This window comes from Lolium perenne, chromosome 3 (assembly GCF_019359855.2).
Source record: "Lolium perenne isolate Kyuss_39 chromosome 3, Kyuss_2.0, whole genome shotgun sequence".
NCBI lineage: Eukaryota > Viridiplantae > Streptophyta > Magnoliopsida > Poales > Poaceae > Lolium > Lolium perenne.
In genome coordinates, this window is record NC_067246.2 from 240,926,051 (window position 1) to 240,944,458 (window position 18,408).

The following is an 18,408-nucleotide window of genomic DNA, read 5'->3' on the forward strand; positions in this document are numbered from 1 at the left end:
TAAAATCAAGCAAAATTAAGAGCTCAAGACTGAAGTGGTCAATTATAGAATCCAATTTCACTGCTGCTGAACAGCTCAAGTGGATCGAGTGGCATACATGCACTCGCCAAAAGACGCTCATAGAACTTCTACTTGTGTAAACCTTGACCATGCTCATTCTACAAGCGGAAACCTTGATCATGCTCTTGTGGCCAACACTAGCAGCACCATCTCCTGTCCCGTGATGTATGTGGCATGCAACCTGCGCGCGTCCGTTACATGTGCGCCGAATCAGGCGCCCACTCGCTCTGGTGGGGTTCCAGAATAGTCAATGACGTCTCTCCTCTCCTGGCCGTTGAGAAACGGGAATTCGATGCTCCCCCTTCCTCTTTCCATGGTGGACGTCGAACCAGGTCGCGTGAACTGGTGAATACGATTCCCCGACCACGTACAGTTCGTGGTGATGGCGTTGAATTGTCCGCGTAAAACTCGAAATGGAAAATGGAAAGCTCCTCCAAATCCGCACTAACTTTTGTAGCAGCCACAACTAATTGCTCGAACTGAACTGATGACTCCAAATTCCAGTCCCTGCGCACGGCACCTGAGACAAGCGCCAGCTTGTGAGGTCACAGGGGCGGGGGGCTTGTCCAGGTCAATGTCCGCATCCTTGTTCTAGCTCCAAAGCATCTTTGGAGGTTTGGGCCCTTCCAGAGAGAGCACGTGGTGCAGGGCGAGAACGGACAAGGCCGAGTACCAAAACGCTAAAGCGCGCCTAGGGTTTCGCCTACGCCTTGCGGTTTTAGCTCTCAACGGTGGTACCTTCTCGAAACTTAGAAGGAGAAACAAGACGAAAGATCAACCGGGAGTTGCGCTCCTCCCGTTTTGCTTTGATCGGTGCAGCTGTTTCTCCCTAATTAGAATAGATGGCATCTTTGGATGAATTGAATCTTTCTTTCTCGGACAATGGAGTTATGTGTCTCGCGGATTTCCTCGGATCAAACCGGTTTTTGTGTTCGTGTGCTTGCCCTTTGGAGTTTTAGCATGCTATTTCTCATTTATCTACTGTAATATGTTTTACTACTACAAGCCTTGTCCTGGTTCCAGTGATGATGTGGCGAGGATGCCAGAGCACCTTCGGCTCTCCGGTGTATGTAGTAATCACGATTTGGTGTAAGGATATATTTATAATTTTTATTAATTTTTAGTTCTTTCTATTACTATGGACAATTATCAATACATAGGTGGACTTTTTAAAAAAAATCTAGTCATAAGAATCAGAAGATGGGAGGTCCATTTTCCTTGGCGCTACACAAGCATATCATGAATTTGCTTCTTTCTTTTTACAAATTATGAGATCACCATTTTAAAGTTTCATCTCAACCTGAAGCCGACAAAATCGTGCCATACAACATTCAGTTTATATAAAAATCCAGTGATCCACTAGTAGAACCAAGAAGACGAACATGTTCAAACTATAGGGGCTTCTTTGATTCATAGGATAGGAAAATTATAAGAACAGAAAAAACATAGTATTGAGATGTCATGGCTAGTTGAATCATATATAAAGATGAGTTGTGTTTGATTGTGCCAAAGAAAATTTTCCATGAGGTATGATCCAATGTTTTATTCCTATATGATTTGCACTTCAAGATTCCTATAGGATCAGCTCCTGTAGGATTATATGAACCAAACAACAAGTGTAGAAATTTTTTCATAGGATCTAAATCCTAACAATTCCTATACGAATCGTATGAATCAAAGAAGCCCTAGAAGTGGTATTTGATATTTAGAAGTCTTATTTTATATTAATTGATTTGGTACCACAAAGTGTCATGTTTATTTTTTTATCACTCTATACTTATCCAATGATGCCTTTTTATTCGGGAATCTTCTTTGCCAGTAAGTACTGAACTGTTAACCCTAACCGATGTTGCTCACTCATCGGGCTAGGATCTGTAATTACTGGATAGTACCCCCTATATTCATGTATATAATAAAATTAATATTAAAAATTATATTTTGCATCTATATAAGACCAGTGAAACTAAATAAGAAACTTTATTAAATATCTACCTTCTAGGATGGTGCTCATTAATACGAAAGTTGCATGCATCCATAGAGAAAGAGGTACCGCACACAATATGTTTAATTAGCCCGGAACATGAGAGAATTTCAATATAATTAATCGTGTTATTTATTAATTTTTTGTGTTTTATTTTACATGGAATGTGAGTTTGTGGCCTTATATAAAAAAATTGAGAAAGTATGTACATTAGTAGAGAAGAAGAATAGGACAACCAAATGAAATCAACCTATTAACTTGGTCCATTTGTCTGATTTGGCACAAACTAACCAATGAGAGTGGAAATAACCAACGGTAGGGTTGCTTAATTTTTTTTGTTGCTACTAGTGTGAAATATTGGCAAATAGAGGATACGAATTAGGATTTGCTCAGTATTTAATGAATAATTTACCATAGTGAGATTTTACTTGGCTTGTTCTTTATTATTTCTCTGCACAATAGTTTTGACCGTGGTAGATTTATAACATGTGATAATAAGAAAGGTGTGGCTTCTTTGGGATGGAGGTAGAAAAAATACCGCTAAAAGACTAGTATGTTTATCTAGTTAACACACAAAACAATAGTCTCAGAAAATTTGTTTAACCACGTTGATGACGACCCCTTAAAAAGAGTTGAAACAAGTACGGGTTGAAGATCTAAATGCATATGCTCGCTTGGAGCATGGATTGGAACCGACATGCTTGAGTACTTATAAGCTGAAAAAGGTTGAAGATAATAATTGTGTTTCTATATCTTTGAGTCAAATAGGGACAACCGCCAAGCGGGGGTGGGATTTTCAAAGCTAAACATGAAACTTGTTGTCTGCTCAATATTACTCAAAATATTTTTCGGAACAAATCATTGGAAGTGTCTTGAGTAATTAGTCTTCTAGAAAAGATTCACATTCTACCTTTAACATGTGGTTGTTTGAAGCAAGGTTGCGGCCTGAATAGAACATGTAATGAATCTAGTGCCTCATGTGGTTAAGAGTTGATTCCGAAGAGTTGATTACAAGGAGTTGTCCTAAAAAAAGATTTCAAGGAGTTAGAGCTCCATGAATATGGATTGAAGCTCTAGGTGGTTGACGTTGCTGTTTGCAACAACGGTTAAGAACAACCTCACGTACAACAAATACTTGTCGATAATTCCTAGCTATGTGGTGTAGCCTATAAATAGCACCCAAATAGCAACGGGTAAGGTTAGAGACTTGAGAAAAAAATCCTAGATCTTTTGTTCTACTGTATGTGTTGATTTTCCCCTCTCTCTCACTTATTCCCGTGAGAAATTTCTTGATAGTTGGAGTATGAGTTTGGTAGAGAACCAAACAAGAGCGAGTTATAGCCGACAAGATCTACTTGTTACTCTCTAATAATTGGCATATCGTAGAAGGTTAATTGTTAGCCTTGGAGCATTGAAGGTGTGAACTTGCGAAGGCATGAAGTTTATGAAGATTTAGAGGACACCTTGAAGATCTCCCAGGACCAAGCGTGTGAAGCTCGTGTTGATGGAATATAAGGCTAAACCATCAATTGTTGCTCGATTCAAGATAGTGTTTTGTGTTTTCTGTTCTTTTTCTGATTGAGTTTCTTCATTTAGTTTTATCTCTGCTATGTTCATCACCCATTAATTATTCCTAATATTAGCTTGAAGCTTTTGCTTATCTATTTTATGTAGTGGAATTTTTGTAAGCTCATATTAACACCCCTTCTAGTCATCGTATCCTGATCTTTCAAGAGGAACTTTTGATATAACACAAACCCAATCTTTTGTTATGTTGAACTACTTATTGATCACTAGTTTTCATCTTGTCAATGCCTAGATATACTGATTTTTATTACAAAGTACATAACAAAACCCCCATAGTGTTGTATTAATTAATAAGGAGACTATTTACACATATTTACATAAAAGAAAAATATAACTGCTTTCAACAAAATGTCAGCCCATTTTTACTTAAGAGTAGAATGCATCAATAGAAAATTTGGAAAATCACCTATGTGTGGGGTCATTGAAAAGGTTGTTAACATAAACATAAACAAAGTTTCTCAATTTATATGTGTCCAAAAAAGTTTTTAAAAGAATTTTCACCGTTGTTAAGTCCCATCCATGGAAAATTTTCAACTAGCTATCCACCATAAGTAGGGACACATGTGAGGAGTCAACTTCTAATGCACATTTAACTAAGTCCCACACAAACCTTTCGGGAGGGCAGTCTCATTGACAACAGAAACATGTAATTCTTATCTTTTTCCAAACCTCTTTTGGAAAAAATTACTTACGTAATAATACTCCCCCAAATGATCAATAAAGACTCTCGCCGATTAGAGGATTTATATTAGACATGATTTGAAAATGATTTTTTTACAAAGATTCTTAGAGTACCAATTTTTATATGGAATTCAAATGAACTTTCAACTATAATATTTAGGACTTTCAACAAACCTTTCAAATGTTCGTCTTCCTGAGATTATTGATGCTTTGATAAAATTTCCACATCTTGCATAAGACTTAATTTTTTGGCATAGAGGTTCTAGTAAGTCCATTCATGGTTAGCATAAACATTCTGGTATTTTATAATAATACACAGTAAACTAAAAATAGAATTAATAGTTAATGCAAACAAGAAAAAAAAGTCATAACACCACACTCCGAGTAAAAAATGTATTTTTGCAAGCTGTATATTGCTTTACTAAGCTTCTCTCGACAACGTCACACAAAAAGTGCTTGATAACCTCCAAATGCATCAACAACAAACATGAACACGGATGCATCTAAATAAATCATCTCATATGCAAAGGATTGATCATAGAAATTACATAGACGATGCCGTAATCATGTGTGGTTTCTCATGCAGTCTAAAACAATGGAACTATGTACATAAAGAGATGTGATCACAGTCTCATCGTTCAGGGCGAACTACTCAATCCCCCTCATGATGTAGATCAACGAGGAGGCGATGTCAGAACATGAGAAGCAGCTGGAGGAGGGTCCGGCGATTGTTCAACCTCTAGTGGTTGACTACACAATCTATGTTTTATTCAATCTCTCTTGGCCCATCCGCCGTGAGTAAAATTCCTCGAGGGTTTACATATAGGGTTTTAGTTCAAAACAAAGAGGGCATAAAAAAAATCCACATCATCGGATGAACGAGTTGAAACAGAGGGGTAGGCTGCAACTACCCCACACAACCCCGAGCACGACATGGGCCAATGTTGACAACCATGATGTCTCCTAAGTGAGTTCCGACACTCGGCCTCTTCGATTTTAAAAAAGAGGAATACGTGGCTTTTCCCTAAACTAATTGAGTTTCAAAGGGTTCATGAAACCTAAAAATACGGAAACAGAAGTTTTCCTGCCTTCACTTACAAAATAACATAATAATGGGGGATTTCATAAAAAAACTGTTTATCAATAAAAAATTATAGAGGAAGGTAAATAATCATTTAAAAATAACAGATTTTCTTGGGTAAACAATCATTTAAAAATTAGAAGCATAAAGGCGTTTTGGACGTACCCGAGACCAAAGGGAAAATGTCCCCTACCTTCCAGTAAGTTTCTCAGGTGTTGATGACACCCTTCCCGGCGAATGGTAGAGCCAGCAATTCCCTCTATTGTCGAGTTCTCGCATTTTTCCCACAATTGTTTCTTCAGTGCAATTCGAGGCATCAAAGCCACATATGGAGAGTGGACATCGAGACGCGCCGACAACCACCGTGTGGCATGGGAGCTTGATTGCATACCCGATCACCATATCCCCCCTCCCCCCCCTCGTAAAGACAACGGGCGTCGATGATCACCACCACCGTTTTTGGACATACGAGGACCAATGGAAAAATGTTCCCTACCTCCCAGTAAGTTCTCGGGTGTCAATAACACCCTTCCCAGAGAATGGTAGAGCCACCAATTCCCTCTATTTTCCATTTTTCGCATATTCCCCACTCCCCGTTCCTTCACCGAAGTTTGAGGCATCAAAGCCACACGCAGAAAGGGGGCATCGAGATAGAGCTTGATTTCATGCCCGATCAACATGTCCTCCCCCTTGAAAGACATCATGTGTCGATGATCATCCCTTCCTCATAGAGGAGCACCGACTGATACGCCTCCAACCGAAGGTATAATAACCCCAACCTCACCGGCCTACGTTGGTGGAGGAGCACGGTTGAGCAGCTCGTCGACCAACGACATGCCAACACTTCTCTCTTGTTCGCTATCGTGTTATATAGTGGATAAAAGGGAAATAATAGAGACGCCGAAGGTTGTGTCTACAAATTTACCACTCTCCCTAGTTCCCATCACCGCGCTAGCCAACATAGCCGAGTAAAAAGTATAACAAAGAAAAAGAGAGAGAAGTCCAATTTACCCCCTAAACTTGTCTCAAAGTTCAGCTTACAACCCTTAAATTTACTTTGGTTCAACTTTCAATCCCGAATTCTAAAAACGGTTCAGAATCACCCCTTGCGTCGTATTAAGCTAGTCTTTCTTGTACCATGTATGTTGTATGTTGATGGGTTGGCACGGTATACAGGAAGAAAAACCGCTAGCTGGCGAGAAAAACGGGTTCAAAACATGTTTAAAAAGGGTAGAAGGTCCAGTTTCGAACGGTTTATAGAATTCAGAGTTGAAGATTGAACCAAAATAAAGTTGAGGATTGTAATATAAACTTTGAGTAAATTGGATTTCTCTTGGAAAAAAAGACCAGGGAAATTTGAGAAAATCCCGCAAGAAAGGGAACAAAAGCTGAAGAAAACGGACCCTAGGGAGAGTGAGAGCGAAAGGATCCATCCAAACTCCAAAGTCTCATTCACACCAACAACAATGCATCTCTAACTCCCTCCCATCTCCCTTCTTAACCTCCCCACCCTCTTCCTCCCCTCCAATCCTTTCTCCTCCTCCTCCACCCTCCAGAATCTCACGTACACAGCAGCCACAAGGCTTCTCTTCAATGGAGCCCTGTACTACCAAGCAGTTCCTCCCCATGCCTCCGCAGGATCCCAACTCGCCGTCGTCTTCCACCTCCTCTACGTCGTCGTCCTCCACCTCGCCGTCTCACCCCTACCACCGCCCACAACCGCAACCGCAACCGCAACCGCACCACAACCTTCCACCTTCCCCCAGGCCCGTACCCCGCACCATCGAGACCACCCCTTTCCCCACGACCTTCGTCCAGGCCGACACCACCTCCTTCAAGCAGGTCGTCCAGATGCTCACCGGCTCCGAGCAGCCCTCCAAGACCGCCGCGCCGGCAGCACCCACGGCAGGCAACACCAGCGCCGGGATCGGCGGCAGCCAGACGTCGACCCGGCCCAAGAAGCCGTCGTTCAAGCTGTACGAGCGCCGGAGCAGCATGAAGAACCTCAAGATGATCGCGCCGCTGGCGATGGGCGCCCCGGCGTCGCCCAGGAAGGCGGCCGCCACGCCCGAGATCCTCTCGCCCAGCGTCCTGGACTTCCCGTCCCTCAAGCTCAGCCCGGTCACGCCGCTCACCGGCGACGCCTTCAACCCCTCGCCCGCGTCGTCCTCGGGGGACGCCGAGCGCGCGGCCATCGCCGACAGAGGCTTCTTCTTCCACCCTTCGCCGCGTGGCGCCGCTGCCGAGCCGCCGCGGCTCCTCCCGCTCTTCCCCGTCAGCTCCCCCAGGATGGCCGCGTCCGCGACTCTGGCAGCCCCGGCCGAGTGACTTGGCCGATGCTTCCGCCTTCGCGCGCGCGCCTCTCGGCTATGAAGTAAAATCTACAACAGCTACTACTACCATCGCCGTTTCTTCGCAGTTTTAGTTTTGTACTCCTAAGATGTTTGCTGCCGTTCTCGTCCTGTGCTGCTTGCTGCTGCTGCTGTAATTTTTGCTCCCTTCTTGAAAGGAAGAGGGGAGTTCCTTTTTGGAGTTCACGAGCGACTGTATGATCCGAGCTATGATATCACGATCGCTCGCCGGAGCTCCCTGGGATCGATTAATCAATTATTATAAGTAAGCTCAATAATTCTGAACCTGCTGTTTCTAGAAATTTCAGATCTTTCGCCAATTCCGACTGTTCTACCACTGATTCTCACGTGATGTCGCTCCGTTTGGCCTTTTCCACCGTTGCTGTGTCTGGATTGATTCCTTGCGATCTTCGACGACTTGCTGTCGCGTCAGCTCTCATAAATGCGACCTTTGTAATTTTGTGTGAGCTATAATTGTCCAAAATTCGGTGTTTGCTGTTGCGATCCAAGTGTTTGGAGACATGCATCAAGTCTTCTTCTTCTCTAGTACGCTCACATCACGCAGGTACTAGAAGTGCATAAATTGCCTGAGGTATTCTTCTCCAGCATGGGAGCAGATTCCTGCAAAAGCTCAAATTCTGCTGACACTATGCCTCTTCAGCCAGCACAGCAGGAGCCAAACCAGCTGCCCGGATCATCTGCATCATCAGAGTACCAGCCATGTTTTTCAGTGACTCGGTCCATTCAGTTCAGCAGCTAGCTGCTGAAACTGCCGGATCTTGACATCATGTGACCGAGCAAGATGTTGAAACTGCCAGGAGTAGTATATTCGAAGGAAGGGAGGATTGGTGAAACAGAAAGATATGCTACAGTGGTGCTGAGTGTGCAAGAAGACTTTGAGCTGGAGCGGTAGCGCCCACTTGGTCTTGGTGGACAGTCTAGACCAGTTGGCAGCAGCCAGAACCGTGATATTTCTGTAGATCAAAGGAAGGAAGAATCCGGCAATCCGCGCATCTATCTGCTCCATCCTCGCTTCGAGGCCCTTTCTTCTCCCCGTAAATCCAGCTAGCCCTGAATCTTGTCATGTGGCGCGCCCGGGGGTCCATCCCGTCAAGCATCTACGCAGGAGCTCCGTCGGGTTGGGCGGGAGATCTCACGCAGTTTTCAGTTCTGGCGGCTGCATTGAACATAACATGGCAGCTAGTTTCGGCCGTCTCGCTCGTTGTTGCCGGGCCATTTCGGCGCGGTGCCATGTCGTGCGGCTCACCCACCGGCCATGGTTGATCGGCGGTCGCCTCGCTGATCCACGGGCTCCGACGACCCGTCGTCTCGTCTTTTGTCTCGACTTGTTTGCGCTTGACGACCGTGACAGCAACCGAGCTCCAGTGCTAGGCCATCTCCAATGTCCTGACGCATTTCGGTCATAAAAATAATGGCACATGTTCATTTGCATCGAGCATCGAGCTATTTCAATTTTTTTTGATACATAATTTAAAATATTATAAGATAGATTTTGATACATAATTTAAAACATTACACGATAATTTTTTTGCATATAATTTGAAATATTGCAGAATGAGAAAACCTAACTTCAATTGCATGAACACCTAGTCACCCAAATTAGAAATACTGGAGGGTTTTATGTGTCCTCTTGTTCTTGGATGCACATGAGAACATACAGAAACCCGCACTAGTGGTTTCTATTGGCATTTGCCATATTGGTGAGCAGCATTTTCTCCGGCGCTTGGGAATTGAAGTGCCGACGACTGCCCCTAGACAGGGGAACCAGCGCCGCCATAAATGAGTCAAACTGGCCGTATGTGGTCTTTATTTATCCTGACATGGCTGGCCTAGCAGGCCAAATCCAATGGATCAAGTGGCGCAACTCATGTCCGGCGCGACCAAGCCATCCCATGTGAGTCGGTGATGGCCTAGGGACGCCGGAAGCAAAACCGTTTTGGAGGCCTCCACTGGGTGTCGATTTCTATCATGTGCCCCTGAAAAAGCTTTGATGACTCATTTGATAGACGCGGCTAAAGATGCTCTTAATGTGTGCATACCTGAAACAAATTACTCAAATGTACCGTTCTCTTGGCTATTAGGCGTGAGCTACGAAGGTGAGGCTGGAGGTAAGTGACTAGTTTGCTAGGTTATTTATATTTTTCAGAAAGAAAAAACACAGACGCTCGTATATAATTATCTTTTTTTTTTTGACAATCAATACCACATATATTCATAATAACAAATAGTACATGGTAGAGATACACGAGCTGTCTCCAGCAATTACAAAATAAAGTCTAAAAGATACTAGCAAATCTTCGAGGTCTTTAAACTCTTTCTTCTTCCAAGACATAATCTTGTACATTCCTGAAGGTAGCCAAAGATAAATAACAAACCATAGACCTGTAAATACCAACGAAGGTTCTCCCATAATTTTAATTTGAGCCGCAATGCCAAGGCTGCGTGCACGCGCGCAACCATTAAAGTAGTCAATCAACATCGGCAAGAGTACCAACACCAGTATGTCAGGGAATAAAAACCGATCTGCCTTGTCGACGTTGATGGAGAGCCGAGAGTACGAATCACCATTGTCGAGGACATAGCAATCGGGACAAAAACTGCGAGGATAATCCTCCTCGCGGCAACCATGAGAAAAGATCCAAGATCGATCTGGCGAAACAAGATCTGAACACCCATACCTAGATAATTGTAATCTTTCAACACCACCATTGACGTCGGGAAGAAGATCTCGTCGTCGAACGAAAGGCCGAAGATCACTTATTGCAGACGATGTCATCTCCATTGCGGGAAACCAACAAGAAAACAGCGACCAAAACCCTAACATAGACTAATGAAAAGACTACTTTTATTGAAAACTCCACGCATAGATCGGGTTCCCCGCTCCTCCCGACGTCGGCGAAGCCGACCGGAGGAGGGGGAACCGATCTATGGAGAAGGCTGAAGTGGAGGCGGCTAGGGCTTTTTCTTTGGAGACGGCGGTTGAGAGAACTTTTCCGTACTTAAGATTGGTGAAGCTAAGATAGATGCCTCTCTATTAATGAAAACATATCCTACCACTAAAACAGTATTTTACTTTGAAGAGACATATATAAGTGTTAAACCTGAAGTTGGAACGTCCATGGGCTCCGAAGAGCTGCTTTTGCTCTTGAGGTTGGTTGTCTACTGGATTACCCGGTTAGGAAGAGGTGCTTTTGCTCTTCTCTCGCACCAAGTCATGTGTCTCGTGACTGAAAGGTTGTGCAGCTTTGTTCGACCATACCATACACGTTGTTGCCTCACGCACCCGTCTTATCCCACGGTGTTCATGATTGGAGTGTTGGACTGCCTCGGAAAGCAGAAAGGCCGAAGAAACGGAGTGGACTAGCCGGCCGATTGCTCACGCTTTTCGTAACAGCTCTTCTCCTAGACGGTTATGTCTAGTGTTTGAAACTTTGAATGGAAGTGGTGTGTGTTCGCACACCACGCCTGGCTCTCTCTTTACCTGCACGTCGTGCCTTCTAACGAACTAAGCCACGCACACCAATGATCGAGCTTGACTAGTTTGACTAGTCGTGAAGAACGTGCACATCAGCACATCACACGAACGGCGACACGTCTCGCCGGATACCCCAGAGGAAAAGAACATCACACACTCCCGGTCATGGAACCGCCGGAATTTTACCCACGCACGCGAGCGCGACGGCGTCGTCGATCGCCAGCAAAGGCGGCGATTTTTCAGACAGAGAAACATACACGACGTGGACAGGGAGGATCGGCTTTCACGGGCGTGGTCGAGGTAGTCAAACCCAGGCACCCAGCCACGTAAATAAACGGATAGCAGTTTTTTTTTCCTTTTTCTATTTAGCAACAAAATGGACAAAAATGACCTTCGGGGCAATATAATCACAAAATAAACTCTGGCCGCTGATCTATCATTTTTATGTAGCGTCCAACAGACTATGTTACGTGGTGTAATGTTAAACGATCAGACGCTACACCTCCTTCCACCATGGTGTGGCTGGGCTAGGCCGAGCCGCACCCGCGGTTATGTAGCTCCTACAGGCTAGGCGCTGCACTGTGTAGAATAGCTCCACTACCATAGGCACTATACTGTGCGGGCCTGCCTAGCCCAACCCACTCCCCCTCATTTCACCTATCCACCAAGTAAAGCTCGAGGCTGGCGGCTCCCCTCTATCCTCCTCCCAAACCCCTCTCTCAAATCCATCAAATCTAAAGATTTTCTCGTTATTTCAACCCCACGTGCCTAGAGGTATTTCCCCCTTTTTACCTTGATTTTAACCGATTGAAATATTGCATTTTGGTAGGATTTATCCAAATCTTGGAAACCCTAGCATTTCAAATTTGCGCAACATGCATGGTTGATTATTGTTGCATTGGCCAATGGTGGTTCGTTATGATTGCTATGAAGCATTTTGTTTAAACTTTTGTTAGGTTAGGGTTAGGGTTCTTGTTAGATTATTTGTAGGTTAGGCCAAGGGTTTGGTTATGTGGATAGGATTTGATGTGTGTCTTGCCATGAGTACTTATTGAATATATTTACATGTGTGTTGTTATAATTATTATAGGGATGACTACAATTCTTCGTATTCATCATGTGGACAAGAACACCTTTTTAAGTATGGCAACATAGAGTCCGACACTGATGAGATTGACTTGGTGTTTGACGTAGTCCTAACTATGCTGATGTATTGGAAGTTTGGAACATGTGAGGGATGTTTTGCATTGCAATGACCAAAGTAATATTATTGAGTTGCAGGGAATGCACATTAATTGGAAGATAATATGCTTAACTTCGAACAAACTTGAATTGTATACCAAAACTCAATTTATTTGCCACCAAAAAGGTGATGCTACTTTACACTTTAATTGTATACCAAAGCCCAGCACCCATGAACCAAAAAAAAAAAAGAGCGAACATCCCGTGACCCAAGCAAGGAAAAGTTCAAGCTCCATTTGAAACAAAAAAAACTGAGTACACTCTTTTTTTTTTGTCACTTTGCATGCACTACCAGCCTTTCAATTTTAGCTTGTTGACTTGGCAGCCGCCGATGCTGCATGCGCGGCTGGAACCTGGAAGTACCCCTGCTTGTTTAATTCGTGAGGGATCGGATCCTATCGCTCCCTTTCGTCCCTCATCGCCTCCCCATGTTACCGTTCGTAAACTAATCATGGTCATAACCTCCTTTCATGTGAGCATGGTAAGGCACAATTAAAGTCGGCCTAACCTTGGTGCCATGTGACGCCATTAACTCCGCAAACTCTCGCCGTCCACTAGGGTCAACTTTGTACCGGCACTTGTACAGATACTTTCCCTAGCAGCTCAGTTAGAGCATCTCCGCCCGCGTCCCTCGAAGCAATTTAGGGCGCGCTGGATTAAAAAACCGTTCCAGCTGCGTCCTTCAAACCCGAATTTTGTCCAGCGCGCCCCGATACGGTGTCCGGCGCCCCGAGTCTATCCCCGTCCCACAGGGGACGCTCCGGGCACGCCGGACACAACGAAAAGCGAGGCGGAGAGTGGCGGGGCCGACCGGTCAGCGGCACAGTTAATTTTAACCTAACTGTCGCCTACCTCGCGACGGAAGTTATTCGCGCGCAGTGACACACGGCGGCATCTTTGCCTTAATGGCGACGGAGGGGCAGGCGAGACGTCTCGTCGGTGCTGCGCAGCCTCCACGCGTAGCCGTTGTTCGCACGCCACCGCCCGTTCCCGCGCGATCTTCTCGCCTGTTCCCGCGCTTTCTTCCCGACGTCGGCGTCTATAAAAGGTCTCCCGGCTCAATGGTAGCCACCACACCCGCCGGCAACAAACACAGCCCTCATCGCTCCACCGCCATCTCCTCCACCACCAGTGGCAATGGTGAACTGCCGCGGCGCTGGCCACTTCCCGCCGTCTCCTCCACTTGCGGTCCCGGAATCGCAGGTCGACACCGACCCCGCGGCCCGGGAAGAGCGGCGGCGGCGAGGGATGCAGAACTGGCGTGCACACCGTAAGCAGCGGCGGGAGGCAATGGAGCAGCAAGCCCGCCAGCAGCGTGAGGCGGCGCAGGCGGCGGACCTAGCGGCGTTCTGCGCCCATGGCCCCGCCGGCCGACGAGGCCGTGGCGGCAGCAGCCGTGGCACGAGCAAAGAAGCAGCGACACCGTTGCGGCGTTCGACGCCTCGGCGGGAGAAGAGGCGCGACGGCGCCGGACGGAGGAGATGGAGCAGCGGTGTGGGCTGGTGAACGCCGGTGCCGCCGCGTGAGCGGGAGGCGTTGTACCGTGAACGGTGGGAGGCGATCGAGCGCCGGCGGCGGGAGTCGATCGAGCGCCAGCAGCAACTGGCGGCGGAGGAGCGTCAGCAGCGGGAGGCGGCGCTGACGGCGATCTGGGGGAGGCGGGCGGACCAGTTGGCGGCGGAGGCCGACGTGTTGGCGGCGGCGATGATGGAGGCGCCAACAGATGTGGAGGAGAAGGCGCCAATGGAGGAGGAGGAGGCCGAGGCGGAGGAGACCGAGGTGGAGGAGGACGACGACGACGAGTTCGAGTGGTCCGACGACGACGGGCCGCACGCGGACGAGACGACCGATCAGCAACACGCGCTCGTCGAGTCCTTCGAGTCGGAGAAGAAGCTCCAGGACGACGCCCGTGCCCGCGAAGAGGCGCAGATTCGTCGCGCCGTCGAGCTCTCCCTCCAGGCGGCGCAACAGGGGAGGGCGGAGGAGGACGCGCGGCTGGAGCGGCGGGGGCTGGCCACCGCCCAACGCAAGGAGAGGAGGCGCGCACAGGAGGAGCTGCGGCGTAGGGGAGGCGACGACGGCGCGGGGCCGTCGAACGCACCGTCGGGCGGTCAGTAGTCTAGGTTTAGATGAAATCAAGCCGTTTTCATTCAAACTTTGTAATATATAATCAAAATTGAATGAAAATCTTTATTTTCGTGCACCAATATTCATTTGGGGGAGGCGTTTGGGGGACGCGACTGGGGAGCGACGTCCCCAAACGCGGCACGAACAAAACACGTCCCCCAAATGCTCAATCCGGCGCGGTTTGGGAAACACTTTGGGGGATGCGACTGGAGATGCTCTTAGACCTTCTTTGCTTTTCCCACCAGCTTAGTTAGACCTTGTTTACAACGCCAAAAAAAAAAGTTAGACCTTGTTTACTATTCTGGTATTTTATCCCACGAAATTTGGGGGTGAAAGAGAATTTGATGTTCACCAATATCCTACCATCTTCTCAAATACTTCTTCCTAAAAATACATTAGTAGTAGGGAGAAAGAGTTTTTAATCTATGTAAAATAACGAAACTTGTGGAGATATCTTGGGATTATACCGTCTAAACCTGAAGAAGTAAACCCCCTTCAACATCGGTAAACGATCGAGCAGACCAATTTAGGACCCGCGCTGCACAATGTAAAAACAATTAGGAATGCCGCTACACCACTTCAGAGTATGAGAGCCCGTATATTTCGCCCAAACTTTTAGGACCTCCCATACATTTTACTCATTCTGAAACTAAAACCACCATAAGAATTACGCAAAAAAAGTGTCAACTGCAAACGTAATTAAGGAGTCTAAAGTACTTGTCAAAATTCAACTCATACGGTGCACTAGTAGTAGTACTAGTACGTATTTGACCACATTGAATTAATCTCCAAGTGAAGCAACTCTATAGATGGAGATATCAAGTTCAAGTGCACGTCAAAGCGGAAAATGTAAAGCAGTACTAGCCCTACCCATAGTAGGTTGTTGTAAATTTGTCTGAATTCGGTTGAATCTAGACATTTGTAGTATATAGATACATCTAAGTTTAGACAATATTTCGACAAACTTTTATGAATGGAGGCAGAAGATACAGTGTTTGCTCCCTCCCTTATACCCTTAAAGAGTTTGAAATTAATAACTTGTGCAGTACTTACATCAATGCATGACGAGCGAACAGACTTCTACGTTTTGAAGGGAAAAAAAGTAGGACGAAGAGAGAAGAATTACGAGATTTTAAGCTGCCGGCAAGCCGAGATTCTCGTGTCGACCGGGTGGAAAAAGAGCAGAAGAGGACAGGATGGACAGCTTAAACAATCCGTCGTGCTCGCTTGGAGCCGATTGAAATGTCAGCAAAGGCTGCCAATCCATAGTCCATCCGTGACCAGGCGTGTGGTGCTGCCTACCGCCGTCGTGATCCCCGACAGCGACGATCCCAGATCTGGTCTGTGCGGCCGCCTCGCTCCACATCGCGCGCTACATGGCCGGACGGATCGCGCGCGTGAGTTCTTCACCGGTGCGTATGGAGCGGCTTGATCGCGCCGCCGGGACTCGGATAGGACGACCGCGATCGAATGAAGGACGCTGCTTGCACGCCATATGTTACGTCCCTCATGAAATGATCACGTACGCTTCAGATAACAGTAGCTGTAGGCTGGAGCTCTAATCAGACAACCGAGTGTGCGTGCACAGTTTAGCTCATTTGCTTCAAAATTCAGGCCTACTGTATCTTTTCCGAAGAAAAGTTCTTGTACTCCCGTTGATCTATAATACTTGTTGCTGAATCGTATATATCTACACAAATTTTAGTACTATGTTTATTCACTCGTTTCAATGACAAATACTCCTTTCCACCAAAAGTGTCACCTACTAGATTAGTATCTGGATATATCTAAATTTTGACAAGTTGCTTTCTACCAGGGATGGAGGGAGTATTATTTCGGTACTCCTCGTATTGCGAGTTTCTTGCTACCAGGGACGCCTGATTTCTAAAAGAAACTAGAGAAATTTCCATTTCTCCATATTTTTTGAAGTCCACAATTTTAAACAGACGCGGCGACAAAAAAATTTAGTCTCGCGGTTGTACTCGTACCATTGATTCTAAGCGTGTCCGTTTCAGCAAAAGCACATGTGGTAGTGATCGGTTCTACCCATTGGCGAATGGGAGGCCGAAACGTGTGGGAAAGAGATGGCTTGCTACCTAGCCGCATCTTGAGGTCATCGAGCAGTGTTAAGTTGACTCTTATTTTGGTCTAGGAATTTACCCACCCTATGCAAAAGCAGAACATCACAAACATATCACCGTCAACATGTAAGAATATGCAGTGTGTGGTGTGACGTCCCAGTTGGACGCAGTGAATGGAATGAACACTATCAACAGCCTAAACATGACAAGAGTACTTGACCATGATTTTTTTCTCGATTCAGCATGAAGTAAAACCTTTTTACGAAAGGAGGAACCCAGCTCCAGCCTCTACATCAAAATGATGCACACAGCCTTATTAAGTGGAAAGTTTCAGCACGGAGAAAAACTTACATTCAAATTTCGCATTTCAGTTCACAGGATCACTACACGGCGAACCCTTTCGGCTGGACCATGGTACGGGAAATAACCTGGAATCTTTCGAATTGGTCAAGTCTTCGTTGGAAATACACTCAGGAGGCAAATGCACGTTCACCATTGGCTTAACGACAAGCAAAAGCTAAAGCACTGGGTTTGTGTATTTTAAAAGTGTGGGGAACGTAGAATCCAAGGGAACTTTCCGCATATTGTAGCGGCAGAGCCGATTCCGTCGCGACCGATCTCGCCGGCACATCCAGAACGGGCGTCTTTCCTGAAGGAGCGTCTGTTTTCAACAAGTTGTTGGTCTGTGCAGAAAACAAGAACTAGCAAATTGGGACTTGACACTCCATATAGATTAATACTACGGATTACGTTAATTAACACCCACATGCCGGAAAGAGCAACATCACGCCGGCAAAAAAGTAAAACTTGTCGTGCAAGGGTCCAAATTTGGATGATTTTGTTTTGGAAAGGGTTGCTCGCCCCTCCCCTGTTCCACTCATTCAACCCACTAACAAACTTTTTCACCACGGTCCACTTCAAAGTCACCATACCAAATGCTCCTCTTGACCAAAATCAACCAACTACAATGATTAACCCCACTTGGTGTCAAATTTTTGTTGGTTTCTTTGCAGTTTTCTGAATCTCAATCTGGTACATTTCAGTTTTCGCTGAAAATACATCCCAGGTGGCCAGGTCTATGGCGATAGGAGCATGTGAGAGTGAGTAAGCTTTTAGCATCACCTTCAAGGGGAACTGGACGGAAGGCAGCTGTAGCTATAGTTCCCCGGCCAATTAATTGGCCGGCTTAAATCAAACAACCCCTTGTCACGAGCTGTCAAGTATAACAATCAAGGTCCACAAAGTTGGGACACATGCACAGCACTCCTTTATGAAGATGCATGTGATGTCCTGCTTTTGTAGTCTAGTAGTATCTCATTGGATCAGATTGGATATCTCTGTGAAAGGATGCATAAGAGGGGCAAATAATTGCATTTTGATGGAACTGGAGACTGGAGACTTCCCTGCAGTGCTGGAGTTATACAAAGATCTATATATTTCCATGTTGCAAATGTAAATCCTGCAGGTCTAGCGTCATTGAGAATTAGATGAAACAATTCAGATGGTATTAGTAGGAGCTTTGGCAGTCATGTTCAGGTGTGCTGCCATATCATTTCAGAAGTTCAAGTCCTCTTAAGAAATTTGGTGGTTTACTTTTGAAAAGAAAAAAAAAAGATTGCATGAGCATCGATATATTGTTTGTAATCAAGAAAATGAGATCAGCCTGAGTATTTCTGAAAAGGAACCCTGTGATAACAAAAATTATGCAACAGTACGGGTCA

At 45.7% G+C, this 18,408-nt stretch overlaps 1 protein-coding gene across 1 annotated transcript; it reads left to right on the top strand.

The window, feature by feature from the left end:
- The first annotated feature begins 6,836 nt into the window (after positions 1 to 6,836).
- On the top strand, positions 6,837 to 8,141 carry LOC127343845 (VQ motif-containing protein 4-like). The gene has a single exon (XM_051370038.2). The coding sequence runs from the start codon at positions 6,984 to 6,986 to the stop codon at positions 7,716 to 7,718; it is 735 nt and encodes a 244-aa protein (XP_051225998.1). The 5' UTR covers positions 6,837 to 6,983; the 3' UTR covers positions 7,719 to 8,141.
- The last annotated feature ends 10,267 nt before the right edge of the window (positions 8,142 to 18,408 follow it).

Coding starts and splice junctions, on each gene's coding strand:
- LOC127343845 (XM_051370038.2), top strand. CDS start 6,984: ATGGAGCCCTGTACTACCAAGCAGTTCCTCCCCATGCCTCCGCAGGAT.